The 19,641-nt window shown below is 50.8% G+C and overlaps 1 protein-coding gene across 1 annotated transcript; it reads left to right on the forward strand.

Annotated features, from left to right (window-relative positions):
- The first annotated feature begins 2,770 nt into the window (after positions 1 to 2,770).
- On the forward strand, positions 2,771 to 15,882 carry CACNG1 (calcium voltage-gated channel auxiliary subunit gamma 1). The gene is made up of 4 exons (XM_010379983.2): positions 2,771 to 3,123; positions 12,132 to 12,206; positions 14,188 to 14,325; positions 15,132 to 15,882. The coding sequence occupies exons 1-4, from the start codon at positions 2,895 to 2,897 to the stop codon at positions 15,356 to 15,358; spliced, it is 669 nt and encodes a 222-aa protein (XP_010378285.1). The 5' UTR covers positions 2,771 to 2,894; the 3' UTR covers positions 15,359 to 15,882.
- Positions 15,883 to 19,641: the final 3,759 nt, after the last annotated feature.

Consider the following 19,641-nt stretch of genomic DNA (forward strand, 5'->3'; position numbering starts at 1 on the left):
CCTCTCGCATGCTGCCTCCCTGAGATGCTCTCCTCCCTCCTGCCCCGGAAAGGGTGAGATCTGGGGGGAGGACATGGATGTTGCCCTGCCCAACTCTCAGCAAATGCCTGTGGATACTGAAGTTCTTTCCTGGCTCTGCCAGGCTCTTGGGGAACCAGGCAGGCAGCGCGGCAGTGCCTCTGTGAGCAGAAAAGGTGTATTTGAGGGAGCTTTTAGTAAACGGGAGAGAAAGTGGACCTGCCTGCAGTCGCTGCAGCTGCCGGCCTCGTGGTGCGACTTACACAAAGATGACTTCAAAAGGCAGAGGCCATCAATCTTTAATGCTTTCACTGCACTGGGGCGGAGGACTCTGGACCCCTGCATGGGTCACAAACCTGCCCCCCCACTGAGGGAAAGAGCAGCAGAAGTTCCTGGTTGCTGTCCCCGCCGAGACCTGGCATCTTTGAAGGGCCTGCAATATCATCACGGCTGGTGCTGGGTGCACCCTGTGGGCTGGGCCCTTTCAGGGTGCTTTCCAAGGCCGTCAGAGGCTCTTGGCACCGAAGAGCTTAGGGCACCCACACCCACCACACCAGGAAATTCAAAAGACACTTTTATTCTTCCAGTGACACTGTATTTACTTGTAATGCTAAAATTAAATAGCTTCTTTCTAGATATTCTGTCTTAAAACACTGGAACCCTCTTCTGGCTCCCCAGCTACTGCTTTGCTTTGTGCCTTGCACTCAGTAGGTCTGCTCAAGCTGTCCAGCACCCCCTGAGATCCCCAGGTGCCAGGATCCTGAAGCTGGGCCCCCACAAGCAACAAGAGAGGGTTCAGAGGCTGCGGCCATGTCCCAGGTTCTGGGAGTTCCCCATGGAGACTGTCCACCCACCTGGTGACAGGCAGTTTCTCCGCGAGCTGAAGCAGGGGCGGTGGCATATGTCAACAATCAGTCAGTGATCAGTCACTTGTGATGGATTAGCACCCACTGGGAACACAGAGGTGGGGGGACAGAGAGGAAGGGAAGCAGAGATGAGAACAGTGGGGAGAGAAGCTCTCGGGAGATTGTAATATGGATGAGAGACTGACTTTAAAAATATGAAAGTTTGGATGGAACTGCAATAAGCACAAGCCTGTGGCTGGAGACACGAGGGTTCAGCTCAGCCCCAGGGCTGTTCACCAGGTGGTCCTGGTTCGTCATGTCTCCTTTCTGGGCTGCAAATTCCTAATCTGTCACAATAGATCTTCAAGCTTCTTCCCAGTTCCAAACATTAGTTAAGACTTTGGGCTCTGGGTCCTGAAACCTGGTTTCCTCATTTTCCCGCTGTGTGACCTTAGACAAGTGACTTCATGTCTCCGAGCGTCCATGTCCTTGTCTGTGAAATGGCAGTAACAGTTGTGTAACTGTGAAATGGCAAAAACAGCAACAGTCCCCTTGTGGATTTGGTGTGAAGAGTAACTGCGATGATGGATGAAGGCTTAGCAGAGCCTGGTAGATAGTAAGCACTCACTGAAGATGAGCCACTGCTCCTGTTATCATCATCATGAACTTTCTGTGATTCCAAGGCTGGAGGCCGAAACATTTCTGTCCACATGGGCAGAGTCTCTGTAAATCGTGTCAATCTGAGGCAAGAATTTTGAAGTTCAAGGCCCCACCTAGCTCAGGAGGCTATTCCTGATCGTGCATCAGTCTGTCGGCTACACCCAAAAAGGGCCACCCTGTGAGCTGAGAAGGGAGAGTGGCACAACCCAGGAGAGACATAGAGGCCGCAGCCTCGGGGACAAGCCTGGGGGCCAGGCGGGTGCACAGGACCCTTGGAGGGTGGTCGATCCCAGGCTTTCTGTGTTCTCTGCCGTATCCGCACACCCAGGAGCTCCTAATGATCCCCTGTAAATCAACCTATTCATTCTTTTTTACTCACACATTTATTTTGCAAATTAAAACATAACTGGAAAATCGTTATCACCTGCTGTTAGTAGAAGGCAAAACCAAACACAGTGCCCTGAAAACAGAACAGCCGAGTCCAGCAGGATTCCTCATCCTCTTCAGGCCGTTCTCACTTTGTTTCAGAGGACACTTTGCGGGCAATAATGACACTGACCTCGAACGGAGCTTTGCTCTGGGCCCAGTTTTGGGGATGGAAAGAGAATTGAAAAGGACATAATGTTCTCGTGGAGGGATCAGAGTTGGGTAAGGCCAGACCTGGGAGCCACCTAAAATCTTCCTATGGTTTGGGGGATGCTGTGGGGTTTGTGGCTAAAACGCTTGCCTGAGAGGTGGACTCCACAGGCCCCGGACGGGGTCTCTGGGATGTTCCTAGACAGAATCCTAGGCCCCCCAGATCCCAGGATGAGAAGCTACTCACTGCCCCGCCGGTAGGAGGCTTACCTTGTGGGAGCCCGGGACGGCCGTGCAGCCTGCAGCTCCTGGTCTCCTCCCCTGGCCTGGGGTGCCCTTTCCCATCAGCCCAGAGCAGACAGATCCCCACCCCTGGGGCCCTACTGCCCACCCCTCGCCCCCTCCCAACTCAGGCACCCTGAGCTGCTACTCCATAGAGCCCTCAATCCACCATCCAGAGCCTTCTCTCCTTGCCCCACCCCCCACCGGGGTATTTCTGGCTCCCAGAGGGGCAGACAGCCCTGAAACCTGAGCAGGAGCCGTCCCCGGTGCCACGCCTGGAGAGGGGCATTAATAGCAGCCTCCCTCAGGCCCCTGACGCGTCTGGGCAGCTGCTCAGCACGTCCCGCGTCCCTCAGCCCCAAGGCCAGCCCACTCTGGCTCAGCCAGGCACACTAAACTTAGTGGCCACTCCCAACTTGACAATCACTGCCACCCCCCCAGCTCGGCTGTCACCTGCCCGAGGAGACGCAGCCGCCGGACCCTGCCCAGGGCACCCACGCCTCGGCGACCACCATGTCCCAGACCAAAACACTGAAGGTCCGCGTGACCCTCTTCTGCATCCTGGCAGGCATCGTGCTGGCCATGACGGCCGTGGTAACCGACCACTGGGCTGTGCTGAGCCCCCACATGGAGCACCACAACACCACCTGCGAGGCGGCCCACTTCGGCCTCTGGCGGATTTGCACCAAGCGCATCCCCATGGACGACAGCAAGACCTGCGGGCCCATCACCCTGCCCGGGGGTAACGTACCCACCCTCCGTCCCAATCCCCACCTCCCGCCCTTCACCGTCGTCCCCCTGACAAATTTGCCCATGCCAAGGAAGGCAGGTTTCTCAGGCTAGAAATAGGGCGCCGCCCAGACCTTTCTGCCCAGGGAAGAAGATCTGAATTGCATGTGCTGTGCTGGTGGCTGGGGCTGGGTTGTAAGACGAGGGCGTTTGTCCCAGCTATTTCTATCTGGCTGGACCTTGAGGCTTTTCCCCCAGAGCAGAGAGCTGGGCAGGCTCAAGACAGGAACTGCAGCTCTACCAGCCCAGGGACTTCTGGGCTCCACCTGGTCACTCTCTCCCTGCAAAGACATGCTGGGTGGCTCTGTGTCCTCAGGCGGGGGGAAACCATGGAGCTGGCAGGTTTGTTCCTGGCCTCAAGGCAGGGGAGGAGAGAGGACAGGCAATGGAATATGCAGGGTCCTGTGCAAAATGAAAATGCAGGGTTCCTTGCTCCAAATTACCAAGGATTTCAAGGCAGTGATAGCAGCACATGAATCCAAGCATGGACCCTGTGGGTCCTGGGCCTGGAGCAGCTGCACAGGTTGAATGTCTGTGAAGCAGGACGTGGCTGTGGGTGAGCCACCTGCCCCTACCTTTTTTTTTTTTTTTTTTTTTTTTTGAGACAGTTTTTCTCTGTCGCCCAGGCATAGGATTGTGCAGTGGTACAATCTTGGCTCACTGCAACTTCCGCCTACTGGACTCAAGTGATTCTCCTGCCTTGGCTTCCCCAGTAGCTGGGATTATAGGCATGTACCACCACACCCATCTAATTTTTGTACTTTCAGTACAGACGGGGTTTTGCCATGTTGACCAGGCTGGTCTTGAACCCCTGACCTCAGGTGATCCACCTGCCTTGGCCTCCCAAAGTGCTGGGATTACAGGCGTGAGCCACCGTGCCTGGCCTCCGCCCGCCCTTTTGTCAGGACGTCAGTCCATTATGCATCCTCCCTTAGCTCAGACCCTGTCAGAGTTACAAAGCATTTCCTCACCCTGTAATTTAAGCGTATTCCTCGATTTCCTACCATGTGACCGAACCACACGTCGAAGGTAAGCTCCTTTTAAGGAGTACCTGGTAGTTGCGTGACTAGCCTCTATTCTGCAAATGCCGAGGCTTCTGGATTCTTAGCAAATACAGCACTTTAGAGGAAAGAGTGCTACATGGAGACCAGGCGGCCAGGGATCTACTCATCATTGCCCATTACCCTCAAATGACCATCCAGGGAGGACAAAGATCATCTCAGCCTCTGCTTCTTCCTCTATAAAATATGGGACTGACTCTCAGCAATGTAAGATCCCTTCCCAGGTTTACAGATGCCCATCCATGGTGGCAGTGGAGCAGGGTTATGTCAGTGTGATGTCCCACCTGGTTTTCATGATTATTTCCTCTTTTATCAGACTTTGGTGTTCCTTGAAACCTGTCCTTCAAGGACACTAGGGCTGAGTCCCCAAAGATCTTGCAGCCTGCGTGTGAACCGAAGAGCCAAGACCCCATCCTCCCATATCTCTGCTCCCTCTTCCTTCCCTGCTGCTTGCTCCAGAGATCCCCTCCCTCATTCACGCCCACTGGAAACCCAGAAGACTTCTAAGTGCCCAGCTGTTGTAGAAACACCAAGTCCCAGGGCTGAGGGTGACAGGTGTGGCCATGTGCTTGCAGGGTATCGCATAGCCCAGATGCCCATGCCCCTTGGCGACTGCCGAGCACACCCATAAACAGGCACACCCTCCAGCCAACTCCCCTGGGCAGGGCAGGGCAGGGCAGGGCAAGGCAGCTTCTTCAGGGACCACACATGGGGACGTGCTGTTACAGTCCTGTTCACCCATCCTTGGAACCATCTGTCTTTTAAAGTCAGAGCAGAGAACTGGGCAGTGAGCAGAGTCCACACAAGGAAGAGACAGGCTGCTGAGAGGTGACTGGACCAATTACAGGGGACCAACAGGCATTGCTTGGCCTTGAGCCTGACCAGGATCTACCTCTTCGCCTTCTTAGTCTAAGCAGCTATGAACCATACTTCCCACACTTGTGACACTGAGCACTACCTTTCCCCCAGTCATCTTCCAAAGTATGTTCCTGCCTTTTTCCCTCTCTTTTCTCTGCAAATGGACATCTTTCTCCTTCCCCATATGCCCTTCTTGTGCCCCCTGGGACCACTCTTGTCTGGAGGGAGGAAGCGAGTTCATATGTGGCCTCTCATTTATTATTAACAACAACAACAATAATAATGGCACATGCATGTAACCCTGTGTGTCGAATATTATTGTAAATGCTTTACATGTATTAACTTTGAATGACATCAGGGAAAAAAATGATAGAGAAAGAACCTCCAAAAATCTTCTTCTCCATAAAAGCAATGAGAAGGCTGGTAGAAATGGTCAGAATCAACATTTTCAGAACTCTGGAAATTAACCAAAGTCCAGCAAGAAAAATGGGTGAATCTCAGGAGGACCAGTGAGTTCTGTGGTGTTTTAACTTGACTTAGTCCTGATTCCCTTTCCCAGCTCTGTGGTAACCTCGCAAACCAGCGTTCATAACCACAGTGAAAATCAGCATCCCAGTAGCCTCTGGAGGGGAGAGAATGGGGTTGGATCAAAGGCCCATTCCCAGAGCGTTGTCATGATTTGACCTGTGTGGTGATTCCCTGAAAAGCCCCACTTGAGAAGCTGTTTCCGTTTGACCTGACTCTGAGCTTATCCGGTGCAAACAGTCTTTCTCCCTGGGGACATTTGTGGAAAATAATTAGAGATGATTGCTTAACATCATGGCTGTCTGAGGCAGTAGATAACAGTTGGGAAAACAACAGGCTAACCAAAAAACTGGAGACTGAGCTGTCCATAGGTTGCTTTGAAAAGCTCCAACAAATTCCTGGGAATCTAGGAGGTCACACGCATGCACAAGGCTATGTGCACACTCAGGAAAGACCTAAGAAGGCCCTAAGCACTCTCTGCCTTATCTTAAGGCTCTGTTCAAGCAGAAAGTAAAAGCTAAGGCAGAGATGTGGGTGGCTTACCTGAGTGTGAGTCATATGCACAGAGCCCCTCAGTAAAGCCTGGGGGAGTCATTGTTGCCAAGCATTTTAGGAAATTTCTAATTGGTCACTAAGTTAATTGAACAGGGATTTCAGTGGTCACACATGACAAAAAACACAGACTTTACCATCTTAGTTCAAAAAGTCACTAAACAAACCACAGGAACAAATCCTCAAGAAGGGGGAACAACTGATTTCCAGAGTTGCCGCATTATATTGTTTAAAAAATACTGGCTGGGTGTGGTGGCTCACTCCTGTATTCCCAGCACTTTTGGAGGCCAAGTAAGAGGATTGCTTGAAGCCAGAGGTTTGAGATCAAACTGGGCAATATAGCGAGACCCTGTCCCTACAAACAAACAAACCCCACAAAATAGCCAAGAGTGGTGGCATGTGCCTATAATTCTAACTACTCCTGAGGCTTAGGTGAGGGAATTGTTTGATCCCAGGAGTTAGAGATTACAGTGAACTATGATCACGCCACTGCACTCCAGCCTGGGACAGTGAGACTGTCTCTAAATAAATAAATACATACATAAACACAAGACATGCAAATAACTAAAATGATATGGGGCATATATGGGGCAGGGAGAACTCGATAGATCCCCAAGGAAGCCAGATATTGGACTTACTAGACAAAAACTTTAAATTGGCTATGGTAAGTATATCCAAAGAACTTTTTTTAAAAATCAAAAGCATTAAAGATGAAAATGATGTCTCATGAAATAGAAACTATCAATAAAGAGACAGAAATTATTTTTAAGGACAAAATGGAAATTCTAGAGTTGAAAAGTACGATAACTAAAATGAGAAATTCACTAGAGGGGCTCAATAGCATATCTGAGCAGGTAAAAGAATCAGTGACCTTTAAGATAAGCCATTTGAGATTAGTTAATCTGAGGAACAGATAGAAAAAAGAAAGAAAGAAAAATGACAAGAGCCTCGGAGACTTATGGGACACCATCAAGTGTATGTAAAGGAAGTCCCAGAAGGAGAGGGAAAGAGAGAAAGGAACAAAAAAGGTACGTGAAAAATAATGTCCACAAGCTTCCCAAATTGGATGAAAAACATTAAAAATCTACACATTTGTAAAGCTCAATGAACTCCAGGTAGAATAAACTCTAAGGGATCCACACCTAGACACACGATAATCAAACTGTTGAAAGAGGCAGAGGATCTTAAAAACAGAAAGAAGCAATTCATCACATACGAGGAATCCTTAATAAGATGAACGGTCATTTTTTTCCCAAATCTATGGCGTCCAGAAGGTGGTGGGATGACATACATATATTAGCTCACCTAATCCTCACAAAAACCTCCATGAAGGCCATGCTATTATCATCATTCCAATCTTATGGACAAAGAAAATGAACCACTGAGAGGTTGAGATCGTTGACAAGGTAACACAGGTGATGAGCAGAGCAACCAGGACTCATACTCAGATGATTACCCCTAACATTCACCTTTTTAGTCAATACATTAACTACTTTACAACAACTCAGTGAGTGGATTCTTATTCTACAGGTGGATCCTATTCTACAGGTGGCTCCTATTCTACAGGTGGTTCTTATTCTACAGGTGGTTCTCATTCTACAGGTAGGAACATGGAGGCTGAGCATAGCCTTCCCCAGGCTAACTAGCTAACAAATAGAGGTTCTCCACCCAAGTCTTGAATCCAGAGCCTCCTTTCTCTCCAGTTCCTTCCCACACCCTCTACTGTGCATGTAAACACAGCTCCTAAAAGCTCTGACCCAAGTGAACACAAGGAGTCCAGCTTTTGACATGGCATAGTTTGAAGGCAGCCAGACCAGAAGCTGGTGCAGTGGAGGAGACTTCTCAAGGTCCCATTTAGTCTTAGAATGTTGGAGGCTCAGTGGGCAAGAGCTGTCTAATTTTTCTACTGTCCCCCAAAGAGTCTTAGAAGGACTTCCATGTACAACATCTAAGACCAATTTTAATGCCTCCAGAATGAGAGCAGGGGCCTCTCCCATAGGAGAGACTATGTGTTCTGAAAGTCCAAATGAACCCACAGAGAGGCCATCCCCTGCCCGTGGGCTGGGTGAAGTGTTGCTTCTTTCAGGCTCTGCCTCTTTAGGGCAAGGAGGCAGGCTGCCCCACGGCCCACTTTGCCTAGTGCCCCATTTTCCCTACTGGTCCCTCTTCTCTCAGTGCAGGAATTGGGACTGGATGAAAGAGCATGATACTACTGACCCCAGGAATTTCATGGGCTCCCCTCACCACACACAGGAGTCCATGCCAGAGGCCTAGGCCAAAGCCAGGCTTCTCCCACGGAAGAGTAGTGCTCTGAAGCTCTAGGGTCAGGTCTTGGAGATTTCTCCAGCCCATTTTATAAAATTCTTCAGTCAGGGGTGTGGGAGGAGACACAGCCCAGAAAACCACTGTCAGGAGCTGATAGAACTTCTTTTACCAAAAGGCTAAAAACAACACTGACACCAATGCAAGTTACAGGCTTTCTTGTATCCCTAAAGTACCAGTTTCTTTGGTTTTGGACAAATCCACAAAGTATCTTTGAATATATGAAAGTCTCCATGGACTGTCACTTGGTCCACTGATACATTCTCTGTGATAACCCAAGGCATCCCCTAATCCTACCAGCTGTTCCAATTATCAAAGAAAGATCCCTATTAACTCCAGTTCAGCTTGGAGCTAAATGTGGCTTCTGCTCTAATTCTTCGAAACTGGCACACTAGACATGGTTCTGCACAGTGACTAATGCCCTTAACCAGAACACTTGTTTAGCCAGACTGTTCCATCCCCCAGTCAAGTCTGAGGGCTGAGTTCACCACAGTTTTAATAAATACCCCATTTAATATTTTTAAACCACTGAGTCTTACAGAAATAAGGAGATTAAAATCAGCATAAGCCATTTGCAGAGACAAAGGAGAATGGCACAACCTCAGAGTTCCTAACACCCCAGATCATCATCCTGGCATTGGAATCTTTGCTGACTTAGTCGGAAGCAAAGCTGCAATCCCTGAGCTTTGTGTAAGTATGATGGAAGCCAGGGCAGTGGGACAGAGAGGGACATCCCAGAGGCAGGAAGGCTCAGAGTCTGCCCAGGACCGTCACAGTCCCTCTCCTCTTGCCCCATGACTAAGACGGGTCCCCCTCGGATGTCCTTCCTCTTTACGTTGCCCCGGATGCTCGGTTTCCCAAATGATATCCACCTGGACCCAGAGACAGGGGAGAGGGAAGGGGCTCATAGTAGGGTCTGTCCATCTGAACAGGACCCTCACCCTCTTGAGTGACATGGGCAGATACCTGGCCTGACTTGTCCCGAATGAGGCCTGGGTCTGATGTGCCCCCACCCCTACAGGGGCCATCAGGGACCATGAAAGCGTTTATGGTCTCCAGTGGGCAGCCACATAGCCCAGGAGTGGATGTTTCTCTCAGGTTCAGGGCAGGAGACGCTGGCCTTTTCCATGTGCTAAGCCCAAGAGAGGGGACAGTTTGGCCCATCCGTCCTCAGGCCCCTAGTTCAGCCACGTAAGAGTGAAGCTGAGGCTTTCTGATACCCCGAGAAGGAATCCTACCCACTGGAGGCCCCCCTCCCTCCATTTGAGGACACTTAATGGAGAAGAGGGAGGGGGAACATTGTACCTGGACCAATCCCCCCAAAAGCTCACAACCTGGCTCCTGCAGACACGTAGGCTACCCCTGTGTCTGAGTTAAGATCATTTCTATCCAAGCAGCCAGCAGCCACCCAGAGCCTGGCGTTTATCTGGTGGGGATTTGGCGAGCCAAATGCTACCTGTGCGAGAGTCACCTCAGCAACCTACCAGGTGCAAACAGCCATGCTCCAGCAAAGCACTTCCTGGCCCTCATCTCAGGGTCCTCCGCTGGGAAGGATTTTAACTGACAGCTTTTGAGCAGTCAGAGAGGCAGCTGACGGTGAAATACACTTGAATTCAGTCAATTCTGACAACTGAAATTGGTTCTTAAAGAATACAACAGAAACAGAAATGTTTCTTTGTGCAGAGGGAGACACATGGAGACTTATGACATAACATGGGCCATTTCAAAGCAGTGATTCAAGAGATCTATAGCTAATAATCTAACAAATAGAAGAGGTCTGCATTATGCTTTAAAATAGCACAGGACGCCGAGAGAGAATAGCAGAGAATCAATTCTGACATCACCACCAGCAGTCAGACACCCCAGGTAATGTGGTTCAAAAGGAAAGTGATTTAAATATAGAAGCGCACAGAGAAGGCTGTTTATGCCAGGAACAGGCACTGCTGCTAAACCACATCCCATCTCCAGGGTCATTTCCTTCCTCAGCCTCAGGAGAGGCAGCAGCCCCGAATTTTGGGGGAAGGAGGGGAATGGTACGAGACCACAGGCTTAAGGAGCAAGAAGATGATTTAGGTCCAATTAAAGAAGGCCTTCATCCCCCCAAAAAAGCCTTGGTATCACTGCAGGTACATTTCCAGAAAGAACTAGCCATCAACCGCCTTGTGAGCATCTAAATGAAGCCTGGAAGTGAACAAATGAATTGACAAACTAGCCACCATCTAAACTAGAGGAAGAGATGTCTTTCTATTTGAGGGTCATTGACCCACAGGAAAATAAATCAATGAGGGGCCTCCACAAACAAAAAGCAAATTAATTTAGTTTTTGAAGGAAACATAATATAAAATAACCCATTCATCCACTTCCTAAATCAAGAGCAAAGATGATAAACTGTATTTAGGAAGAAATAAGACTGTGCTTTTTTTTTTTTTTTTTTTTTTTTGAGACGGAGTCCCACTCCATCACCCAGGCTGGAGTGCAGTGACACGACCTCAGCTCACTGCAACCTCTGCCTCCCAGGTTGAAGCAACTCTCCTGCCTCAGCTTCCTGAAGTGCTGGGATTACAGGCGTGAGTCACTGCGCCCAGCCTGTCCTTTGATTTTATAGTATACCTAGCTATGAGAGAGAGACTGAAGGAGAAAAATGGAAGTGAAATTATATTTTAAATCAGCATGCATTTCCTTGTGCTGAACCCCTCCCCTCTCCCTCATCAAATTCAGATTTGTGTTCCTACTACCCACACTTTCCACAGCTTTTATGACAATTATCAGGTGGGCCAAGTGGCTTTGCGGGGCAGGTCTCATCTGGGCGGTCTCACAGAGACCAGCGACCCAGTGAAACCACATGATGGTCACATTCAGCCTTCATAGGGCTTCCATCTGCGTCCAGGCCATCCCAACGGCCACTCTGGAAAAAGCCCTTTGCGGGGCATTTTAAGGGGCCTGGAGCAGGGTTCCCATTCCGGCTGCACATCAGGATCTCCCAGAAAGCTTTTGAAAAACACTGCTTCCCCGGTCCCACCAGTGAACCAGGGTGGGCCTGGATTCTGATGAGAAACAGTCCCAGATTTGGGGTTGGTCCAGGGTTTCTCAACCTTGACACTCTTGACATTTTGGCCTGGATCATTCCATGTTGGGAGGGCCTGTCCTGCGTGTTGCAGGATGCTCAGCAGTGTCTGTGGCCTCTACCGGCTGGGTGCCAGGTATACCCCTCTCACCACCACCATGTCCCCAGGCATTGCCCAGTGTCCCCTGGGGGGGGGGGCAGAATTGTCCCTAACAGAGACTGCTGTTTGGTTCTTTAGTGATTGTGCACCCTGCACACCCTGAAAAATGGCTTAAGCCTGGGCCTCGGTTACCCCATCTGCCTAATGGGGTGCAGAACCCATAGGCTGTCTGCCCTGTGGACTCATCCAGCCTCAGCTCCCTGAAGACCTCTCAGCCTTCCAGGCAACCTCATTATTCCACTGAGATGTTGTTCTAAGGGTCAAAGACAGACGTTTCAGCCCAGATTAAGGATCTGGGGAGAAGAGAGCCTGCCAGAGCCCCTGCGTGCCCAGTAGAATGACACTGCACTCTCTGCCAGGCCTCTGTCCTTGCTACAGGTCCCCCCACCTCAACTCACAGTGTGTCTCCTCCTTTGCAGAGAAGAACTGTTCCTACTTCAGGCATTTTAACCCCGGCGAGAGCTCGGAGATCTTCGAATTCACTACTCAGAAGGGTGAGCCTGGGTGGAAAGGGGGCTGGGGTGACAAGAGGGGACTTCTGTGTCATGCATCACTGGGCCAGAAAGTCATTGGGGGCCAAAGCACTGACTTCCTCAGGCCTGATGAGAAGAAGCTCATGGTGCATTTGAATAACAGCCTTGCCACCTCTCTGCTCAGGAGGCCCCAGGTAGCCGCCTTCCATCTCCAGGGCCCAGAGCTTCCACACCTCGGGGCCAGGGAGCGTTTGCAGGAGCAGCACTTCCTGGCAGGCTCCTACCCAAGGGCAGCTGTTGTGACGGGAGCTGTGGATGTGGAACAAGTGCTCAGAGGCCCTGTGGTGGCTCTTGGTGGGATGTGATGGTTAGAGTCTTCAGGGACAGTCTGAGTCCCTCCCTGGCCTAGAAATCCCTCCCCAAGTACCGGGAGGGCACAGGGCGCTCTGGGAGCTTTTCAGGACCCACAGAGCTCAGACGCACACCCACTGTCGGGAGTACAGACCTGCGCCTGCCCGCCCCCAGACAGCTGCACACAGGGTGAGTAGGTAGACACACAGACGCACACTGACACACACACACAACACAGATACACACATACAATGACACACACAAGACACAGACACACAGAGACACACACTGACACATGTACAATGATACACACAGTGACACACAGGCAATGACACACAGACATACAATGACACACAGGCAATGACACACACACAATGATACATACACAAGACAATGACACACACAAGGCACACACACACAGACACACTGACACACACGTACAATAACACACAAAATGACACACATGACACACATACTGACACAATTACACACACAGTTACACACACAAGACACAGGCACACAAACACACACTGAGACACATGTACAATGACACACACAATTACACACAATGACACACAGACAAAATGACACAATGACACATGACACCACACAATGACACACAATGACACACACCACACAATGTCACACAATGACACACAATGACACACAAGACACAGTGACACACACAAGACAATGACACACACAATGACACACAAGACACACAGACACACAGAGACACACACACGTACAATGACACCCACACAATGACACCCACACAAGACACACAGAAACACACACTGACACAATGACACAACACAATGACACAAGACACACACAGAGACACACACTGACACACGTACAATGACATACACACAATGACACACACACAAGACACACAGAGACACACTGACACACATGTACAACGACACGCACACGACATGCAGTGACACACAATGACACACAATGACACATACACAATGACACACACGAGACACACAATGACAAACACAAGTCACAGTGACACACAGGCAAGGACATACACAGACACTAGCATGCACAGATACATGTATACACTAGCACATGCAGACACACATACACACAGTGACACACACACCAACACACTGACATAGACCCAGATACACATGCACACACTACCATACGCAGACACTAACACATTCTGACAGATCCTCACATATGTGACACACACATGAACACACACACTCTAACCACACACAGACAAGCACACTGCCACACACACTGGCAGAGCCTCACATGCACCGGGCTGGGTGACAAGCCACTCTGTCATCCTCTGCTCCTTAACCCCAGGCAGACCACCCACCGCCCCAGCGCCTCCTGCCCTGTCACTCGGAGGAAAGTTTCTGCTCTAGAAAGGTGTCCAGCCACTTGCCTCTCGCCTCTGCCCCCGGTGGGGACCTTGCAGCCTGGTGCTCTGGAAAGACACGGGTGGAAGGAGCCCCATGGCAGCCTGGCTCCCTGGCTCTGCATGGGCCTTAGGGAAGGACTTGGCCCCCGGGGCTGTCGGCTTTCTCATGTGTGAGATGGGAACTGTGGCGCATGGGGTGGTGCCTAACCAGCCACCATGAGAGCTCCTGGACTGAGGCCGCATGCCGGGTGTCCCTTGTGTTTGCAGAGTACAGCATCTCGGCAGCCGCCATCGCCATCTTCAGCCTTGGCTTCGTCATCCTGGGCAGCCTCTGTGTCCTCCTGTCCTTCGGGAAGAAGAGGGACTACCTGCTGCGGCCCGCGTCCATGTTCTACGCTTTTGCAGGTAGACTGGGGGCTCCGCCCGAGCACCGGAGCGGGGGGACCATGTCGTGGGGGATTCTCCGCTCCACTCTCATGCCCACCACGGGATTTGGGTGGGGGGCATTTCCCAGGCTCCATCCCCATCCAGGGACAAACCTGGCCAGGCCCTCAGCGACCCCAGGTGGGCTGGAGGGAGACAGAGCTTGGCGATTTGTCCATTCCTCCCCATGACTCAACCCTCAAGGCCCCAAAGAAACTGCCCAGAGAATGATTGACAGAAGAAGGAAAGAAACGTGGTCGCCTTTCTTTCTTTTTCTTGGGGGATGAGGAAGAGGGTCTTGCTCTGTCACCCAGGCTGGAGTGCAGTGGAACAATCACAGCTCACTGCAGCCTCGAACTCCTGAGTTGAAGGGTTCCTCCCACCCCAGCCTCCTGAGTACCTGGGACTACAGACGTGCACCACCACACCTGGCTAAGTTTTTATTTCATTTTAATTTTTTGTAGAGACAGAGGGCTCATCACTATGTCGCCCAGGCTGGTCTCAAACTCCTGGCCTCAAGCGATCCTCCTGCCTCAGCCTCCCAAAGTGCTGGGATTACAGGCATGAGCCACTGCACCCGGCCATATGGTCGCCCTTCTGAGGGTTGCAGGAATAGGGTGGGGCGTGGACAAATGGATCCTTCTGCAGGTTCCCAGCTAGAACCTGCCTGGAGGCAGCCTGTCCCCCAAGGCAAGGTCACTGCCTTCTCCATGCGCACAGGCTGGGGTGGGGCTGGGGGCAACGGCAGGCACCCGTCGGTCCCTGAGCGTGCCTGGCTCCGCCCCCAGGTCTCTGCATCCTGGTCTCGGTAGAGGTCATGCGGCAGTCGGTGAAGCGCATGATTGACAGTGAGGACACCGTCTGGATCGAGTACTATTACTCCTGGTCCTTCGCCTGTGCCTGTGCCGCCTTCGTCCTCCTCTTCCTCGGTGGTCTCGCCCTCCTGCTGTTCTCCCTGCCTCGAATGCCCCGGAACCCATGGGAGTCCTGCATGGATGCTGAGCCTGAGCACTAGCCCTCCTGCGGCCCTAGCGACCCTCAGGCTTCTTCCCCAGGAAGCCAGGTCTCAGCCCGGAAACTTCCAGAGAGGAGGCGGGAGCAATTTTAGCTCCACCCTGCTCCCATCTGTCCCCTGCCACAGTCGCAGGCTGTTTCCTCTCTCTGAGCTCCTCTGGGCTGCCGCAGGCTCCCCTGGGAATAGAGCAAGAGAACGTCAGTCCCAATCTGGCCACAGTTGGGAAAGGCGGGGCCAGCAGGTGGACAGGTGTTTGCAAGGGCCCCACTTCCCCTGGAGCTCAGAGGTGTCCCCACTGTACCAGCCTCTGATAAGCTGCCTCCAGTTGTCCTTTATGAACATTGCAGGGACAACTTGTGTTTGCCAGTTCTTGGTGTTCCGTGTAAATAGCCAGCCCCTCTCTTTCTCAGTGATAAAACACACCCTCTCTGGTGAGCCCAGCGTCCCCTCCTTGGCTTAGGAGCCCCGGGAAGCATTTTTAACTGAGTAGAATCTGACTGTGGCTTGAAATAAAAAGCTCTCAGGAAACTCACGTTTTCCTCGCGCCTTGCATAGAAATTGCTCAGATTCCCAGTCACATCAGGGGCCCCCTGACGCCGAATGAGAAGGGAAGGCAGGTCACCCGGGTATGTTGAGGACTTTTGTGGGGACAAGAGGGCAACACATGTGGCTTGGAGGCTCTGAATTCCAACTCAGACGGTGTTTCTCTAGGCCCTGAGATTGTTTTCGGGAGAAACTAGAAACCTTCTGATGAAGCAAGGGTGTTAAAAATAGGAGGGGTTATTTCTAGAGCCTGGCATGCAACGCACCTGGTGCCAACGCAGCGCTAAAGCAGCCAGCCAGTGTCTGATTTCTGATGCTGGATTTCTGTTGTGAAGAACATCAGGAAGCAGGGCTTAGCAGTTAGACACTTAGGGCCACATGAAGAGCCATGATTTGCACACTTCTGCCTTCCAGAACCCCACAGTACTTGCCCAAGCTTCCGAAGTAGAGTTCAGACATGATTGGCAGATGGGATCTTTGCCTTGCACCCTGGAGAACCCACTGGAGTTCATGCTTCTAGGGCAGGGTTTGGCAAACTATGGCCCGTTGGCCACACCTGGCCTGCCCCCTCTTGCTGTATGGCCCACAAATAAAAGGTAGTTTTTACAGTTTTAAATTGTTCAAAACATTAAATTAATTAAAACAAAAACAAAAACAAAAACAGGTGTGGTGGCTCACACCTGTAAATCCCAACACTTTGGGAGGCCAAGGTGGGTGGATCACGAGGTCAGGAGTTGGCTCACACCTGTAAATCCCAACACTTTGGGAGGCCAAGGTGGGTGGATCACGAGGTCAGGAGTTCAAGACCAGCCTGGCCAAGATGATGAAACCCCATCTCTATTAAAAACACAAAAAAGGCCGGGCGTGGTGGCTCAAGCCTGTAATCCCAGCACTTTGGGAGGCCGAGACGGGTGGATCACGAGGTCAGGAGATCGAGACCATCCTGGCTAACATGGTGAAACCCCGTCTCTACTAAAAATACAAAAAACTAGCCGGGCGAGGTGGCGGGCGCCTGTAGTCCCAGCTACTTCGGAGGCTGAGGCAGGAGAATGGCATAAACCCAGGAGGCGGAGCTTGCAGTGAGCTGAGGTCCGGCCACTGCACTCCAGCCTGGGCGACAGAGCGAGACTCCATCTCAAAAAAAAAAAAAAAACCACAAAAAATTAGCCAGGCGTGGTGGTGCGCACCTGTAATCCCAGCTACTCGGCAGCCTGAGGCAGGAGAATCGCTTGAACCCGGGGGGTGGAGGTTGCAGTGAGCCAAGATTACGCCATTGTACTCCAGCCTGGGCAACAGAGTGAGACTCCATCTCAAAACAAAACATTAAAAAAAAACCAAAACAATCAAGGAACTGGGCATCGTGGCTCACACCTGTAATCTCAGTACTTTGGAAGGCTGAGGCAAGAGGACTGTTTGAGTCCAGGAGTTTGAGACCACCCTGGGCAACATAGCAAGACTCCATCTCTACAAAAAATAAAAATAAAATAATTTAAAGATAAAAAGAAGAATATCTCATGACATATGAAGATAATACGAAATTCACATCTCAATGTCTGTAAATAAAGTTAGATTAGAACCCAGCCACACCCATTCTGTGGCTGCTTTCATCACCATTGAGTAGTTTCAACAGAGATCTTCTGTCCCACAATGCTGAAAATATTTACTATCTGACCCTGTATGAAAAACGTGTGTTTACCCTTGTTCTGGAGAAAAACTGTACAAACATCAGCCCACATATCAACCCCTTACTGGTCCCGTCTGAAAGCTGAGGGGAAGTTCATTCTTTCAATTTGCCTGCGGTACCTCGGGGGTGGGAGGCTGGGCTGGGAGGGGTGTCAGAAGAGACTCACTCAAAGATGCAAAGATCCAGCCAGGAAACAAACTTGCTCCAGGTAAAGGAGAATCAGAAGATGACAGTACCGGCCAGCCAGGGAGCTGAGGCCACAATTTATGAGTAACAAGGAAGGGAGATAACTTCATCCCATTGATAACCATTTTGGAGGTTGATATTATTGGGTTTTTTCTTTTTTGAGACAGGGTCTCACTCTGGAGTACAGTGCCCAGGCTGGAGTACAGTGGCACAATCACAGCTCACTGTAGCCTCGAGTTCCTAGGCTCAAGTGATCCTCCTACCTCAGCCTCCCAAGTAGTGGGGACTGCAGGCATGCGCCACCACACCCAGCTAATTTTTTTCATTTTTTGTTGAGACGGGGTTTCAATATGTTGCCCAGGCTGGTCTGTAACTCCTGAGCTCAAGCGATCCACTAGCCTTGGCCTCCCAAAGTGCTGAGATTACAGGCATGAGGCCACCACACCCAGTCAGTTTTTTTTTTTTTTTTTTTAACAGATTGGAGTCTTGCTATGCTGCCCAGGCTGGCCTCAAACTTCTGGGCTCCAGCAGTCCTCCTGCTTCAGTCTCTGGAGTAGCTGGGATTACAGGTGTGAGCCACTATGCCTGGCTCCCATATTATTGTTTTATTACTATTTTTACTTTTAGCAGAATCAGACTGGTGTGCCTTTTTTCTTTTCTTTTCTGTTCTCTTCTTTTTTCTCTTTTCTCTTTTCTCTTCTCTATTTTCTCTTTCTTCTCCCTTCTCTTCTCTTCTCTATTTTCTCTCTCTTCTCCCTTCTCTTCTCTTTTCTTTTCGATGGAGTCTTGCTCTGTCACCCAGGCTGGAGTGCAGTGGTGCGATCTCAGCTCACTGCAACCTCCACCTCCCGGGTTCAAGCCATGCTCCTGCTTTAGCCTCCCAAGTAGCTGAGATTACAAGCGCCTGACACCACACCCAGCTAATTTTTATATTTTTGGTAGAGACAGGGTTTCACCATGTTGGCCAGGATGGTCTCAAACTCCTGACCTCAGGTGATCTACCCACCTCAGCCTCCCAGAGTGCTGGGATTACATGTGTGAGCCACCACGCCCAGGGCCTTGGCATGTGTTTTCTACTTCCTCATGGCTGCCTATGGGTTGGTCCCCCCAAAAGACATCTGAATGGTATATCCACCAAACAGAATACATTCGGCTTCCCAGGCTTTTAACTCTTTTAAGATATACTTCAGCACAGCCAGAACTGCAATGCAAACCAAAGGGTTGGAGGCTGTCTGCCAGAGAGCCACATATCCTGGCATCTGCCCCAGAAACAGGCAATGGAGCAAAGCAAAATAGAGTCAACCAAACCAATGAGGGAAAACGTCTTACCCGCCACCTGCCAAATGCTGCTTGCCAGAAGGATGTCCAGAGGGGAAAATGGTCGGCTTTGCCAGGGACTGAAGGCCTCACTTCAGGGTCCATGCAGGTCCTGCTCTGAAGGCCACCCAGAGCCCAACCACAGAACAACAGTGCCATCTGCCCTGAAGTCTATGGTTGGCCCCCATGGCTTCTCACTCCTTGCTTGGGACTGCGTGACTTTCTTTCTTTCTTTCTTTCCTTCTTTCTTTCTTTCTTTTTTTTTTTTTTTTTTTTTTTTTTTGATTTGGAGTCTCGCTCTGTCGCCCAGGCTGGAGTGCAGTGGCACAATCTCAGCTCACTGCAAACTCCGCCTCCTGGGTTCAAGTGATTCTCCTGCCTCAGCCTCCTGAGCAGCTGGGATTACAGGCGCCCGCCACCACGCCAGGCTGATGTTTTTACTTTTAGTAGAGATGGGGTTTTGTCATGTTGGCCAGGCTGATCTCGAACTCCTGACCTCGGGTGATCCGCCCACTTCGTCTCCTGGAACTGTGTGACTGACACCCAGCACAAC

Source organism: Rhinopithecus roxellana, chromosome 19 (assembly GCF_007565055.1).
Source record: "Rhinopithecus roxellana isolate Shanxi Qingling chromosome 19, ASM756505v1, whole genome shotgun sequence".
Lineage (NCBI taxonomy): Eukaryota > Metazoa > Chordata > Mammalia > Primates > Cercopithecidae > Rhinopithecus > Rhinopithecus roxellana.

What these genes read in the sequence shown, in the direction of transcription:
- CACNG1 (XM_010379983.2), top strand. Translation starts at nt 2,895, where the DNA reads ATGTCCCAGACCAAAACACTGAAGGTCCGCGTGACCCTCTTCTGCATC. An exon ending in CGAATTCACTACTCAGAAGG is followed by an intron (nt 12,207 to 14,187) that starts GTGAGCCTGGGT and finishes TTGTGTTTGCAG; the next exon opens with AGTACAGCATCTCGGCAGCC. An exon ending in CATGTTCTACGCTTTTGCAG is followed by an intron (nt 14,326 to 15,131) that starts GTAGACTGGGGG and finishes CTCCGCCCCCAG; the next exon opens with GTCTCTGCATCCTGGTCTCG.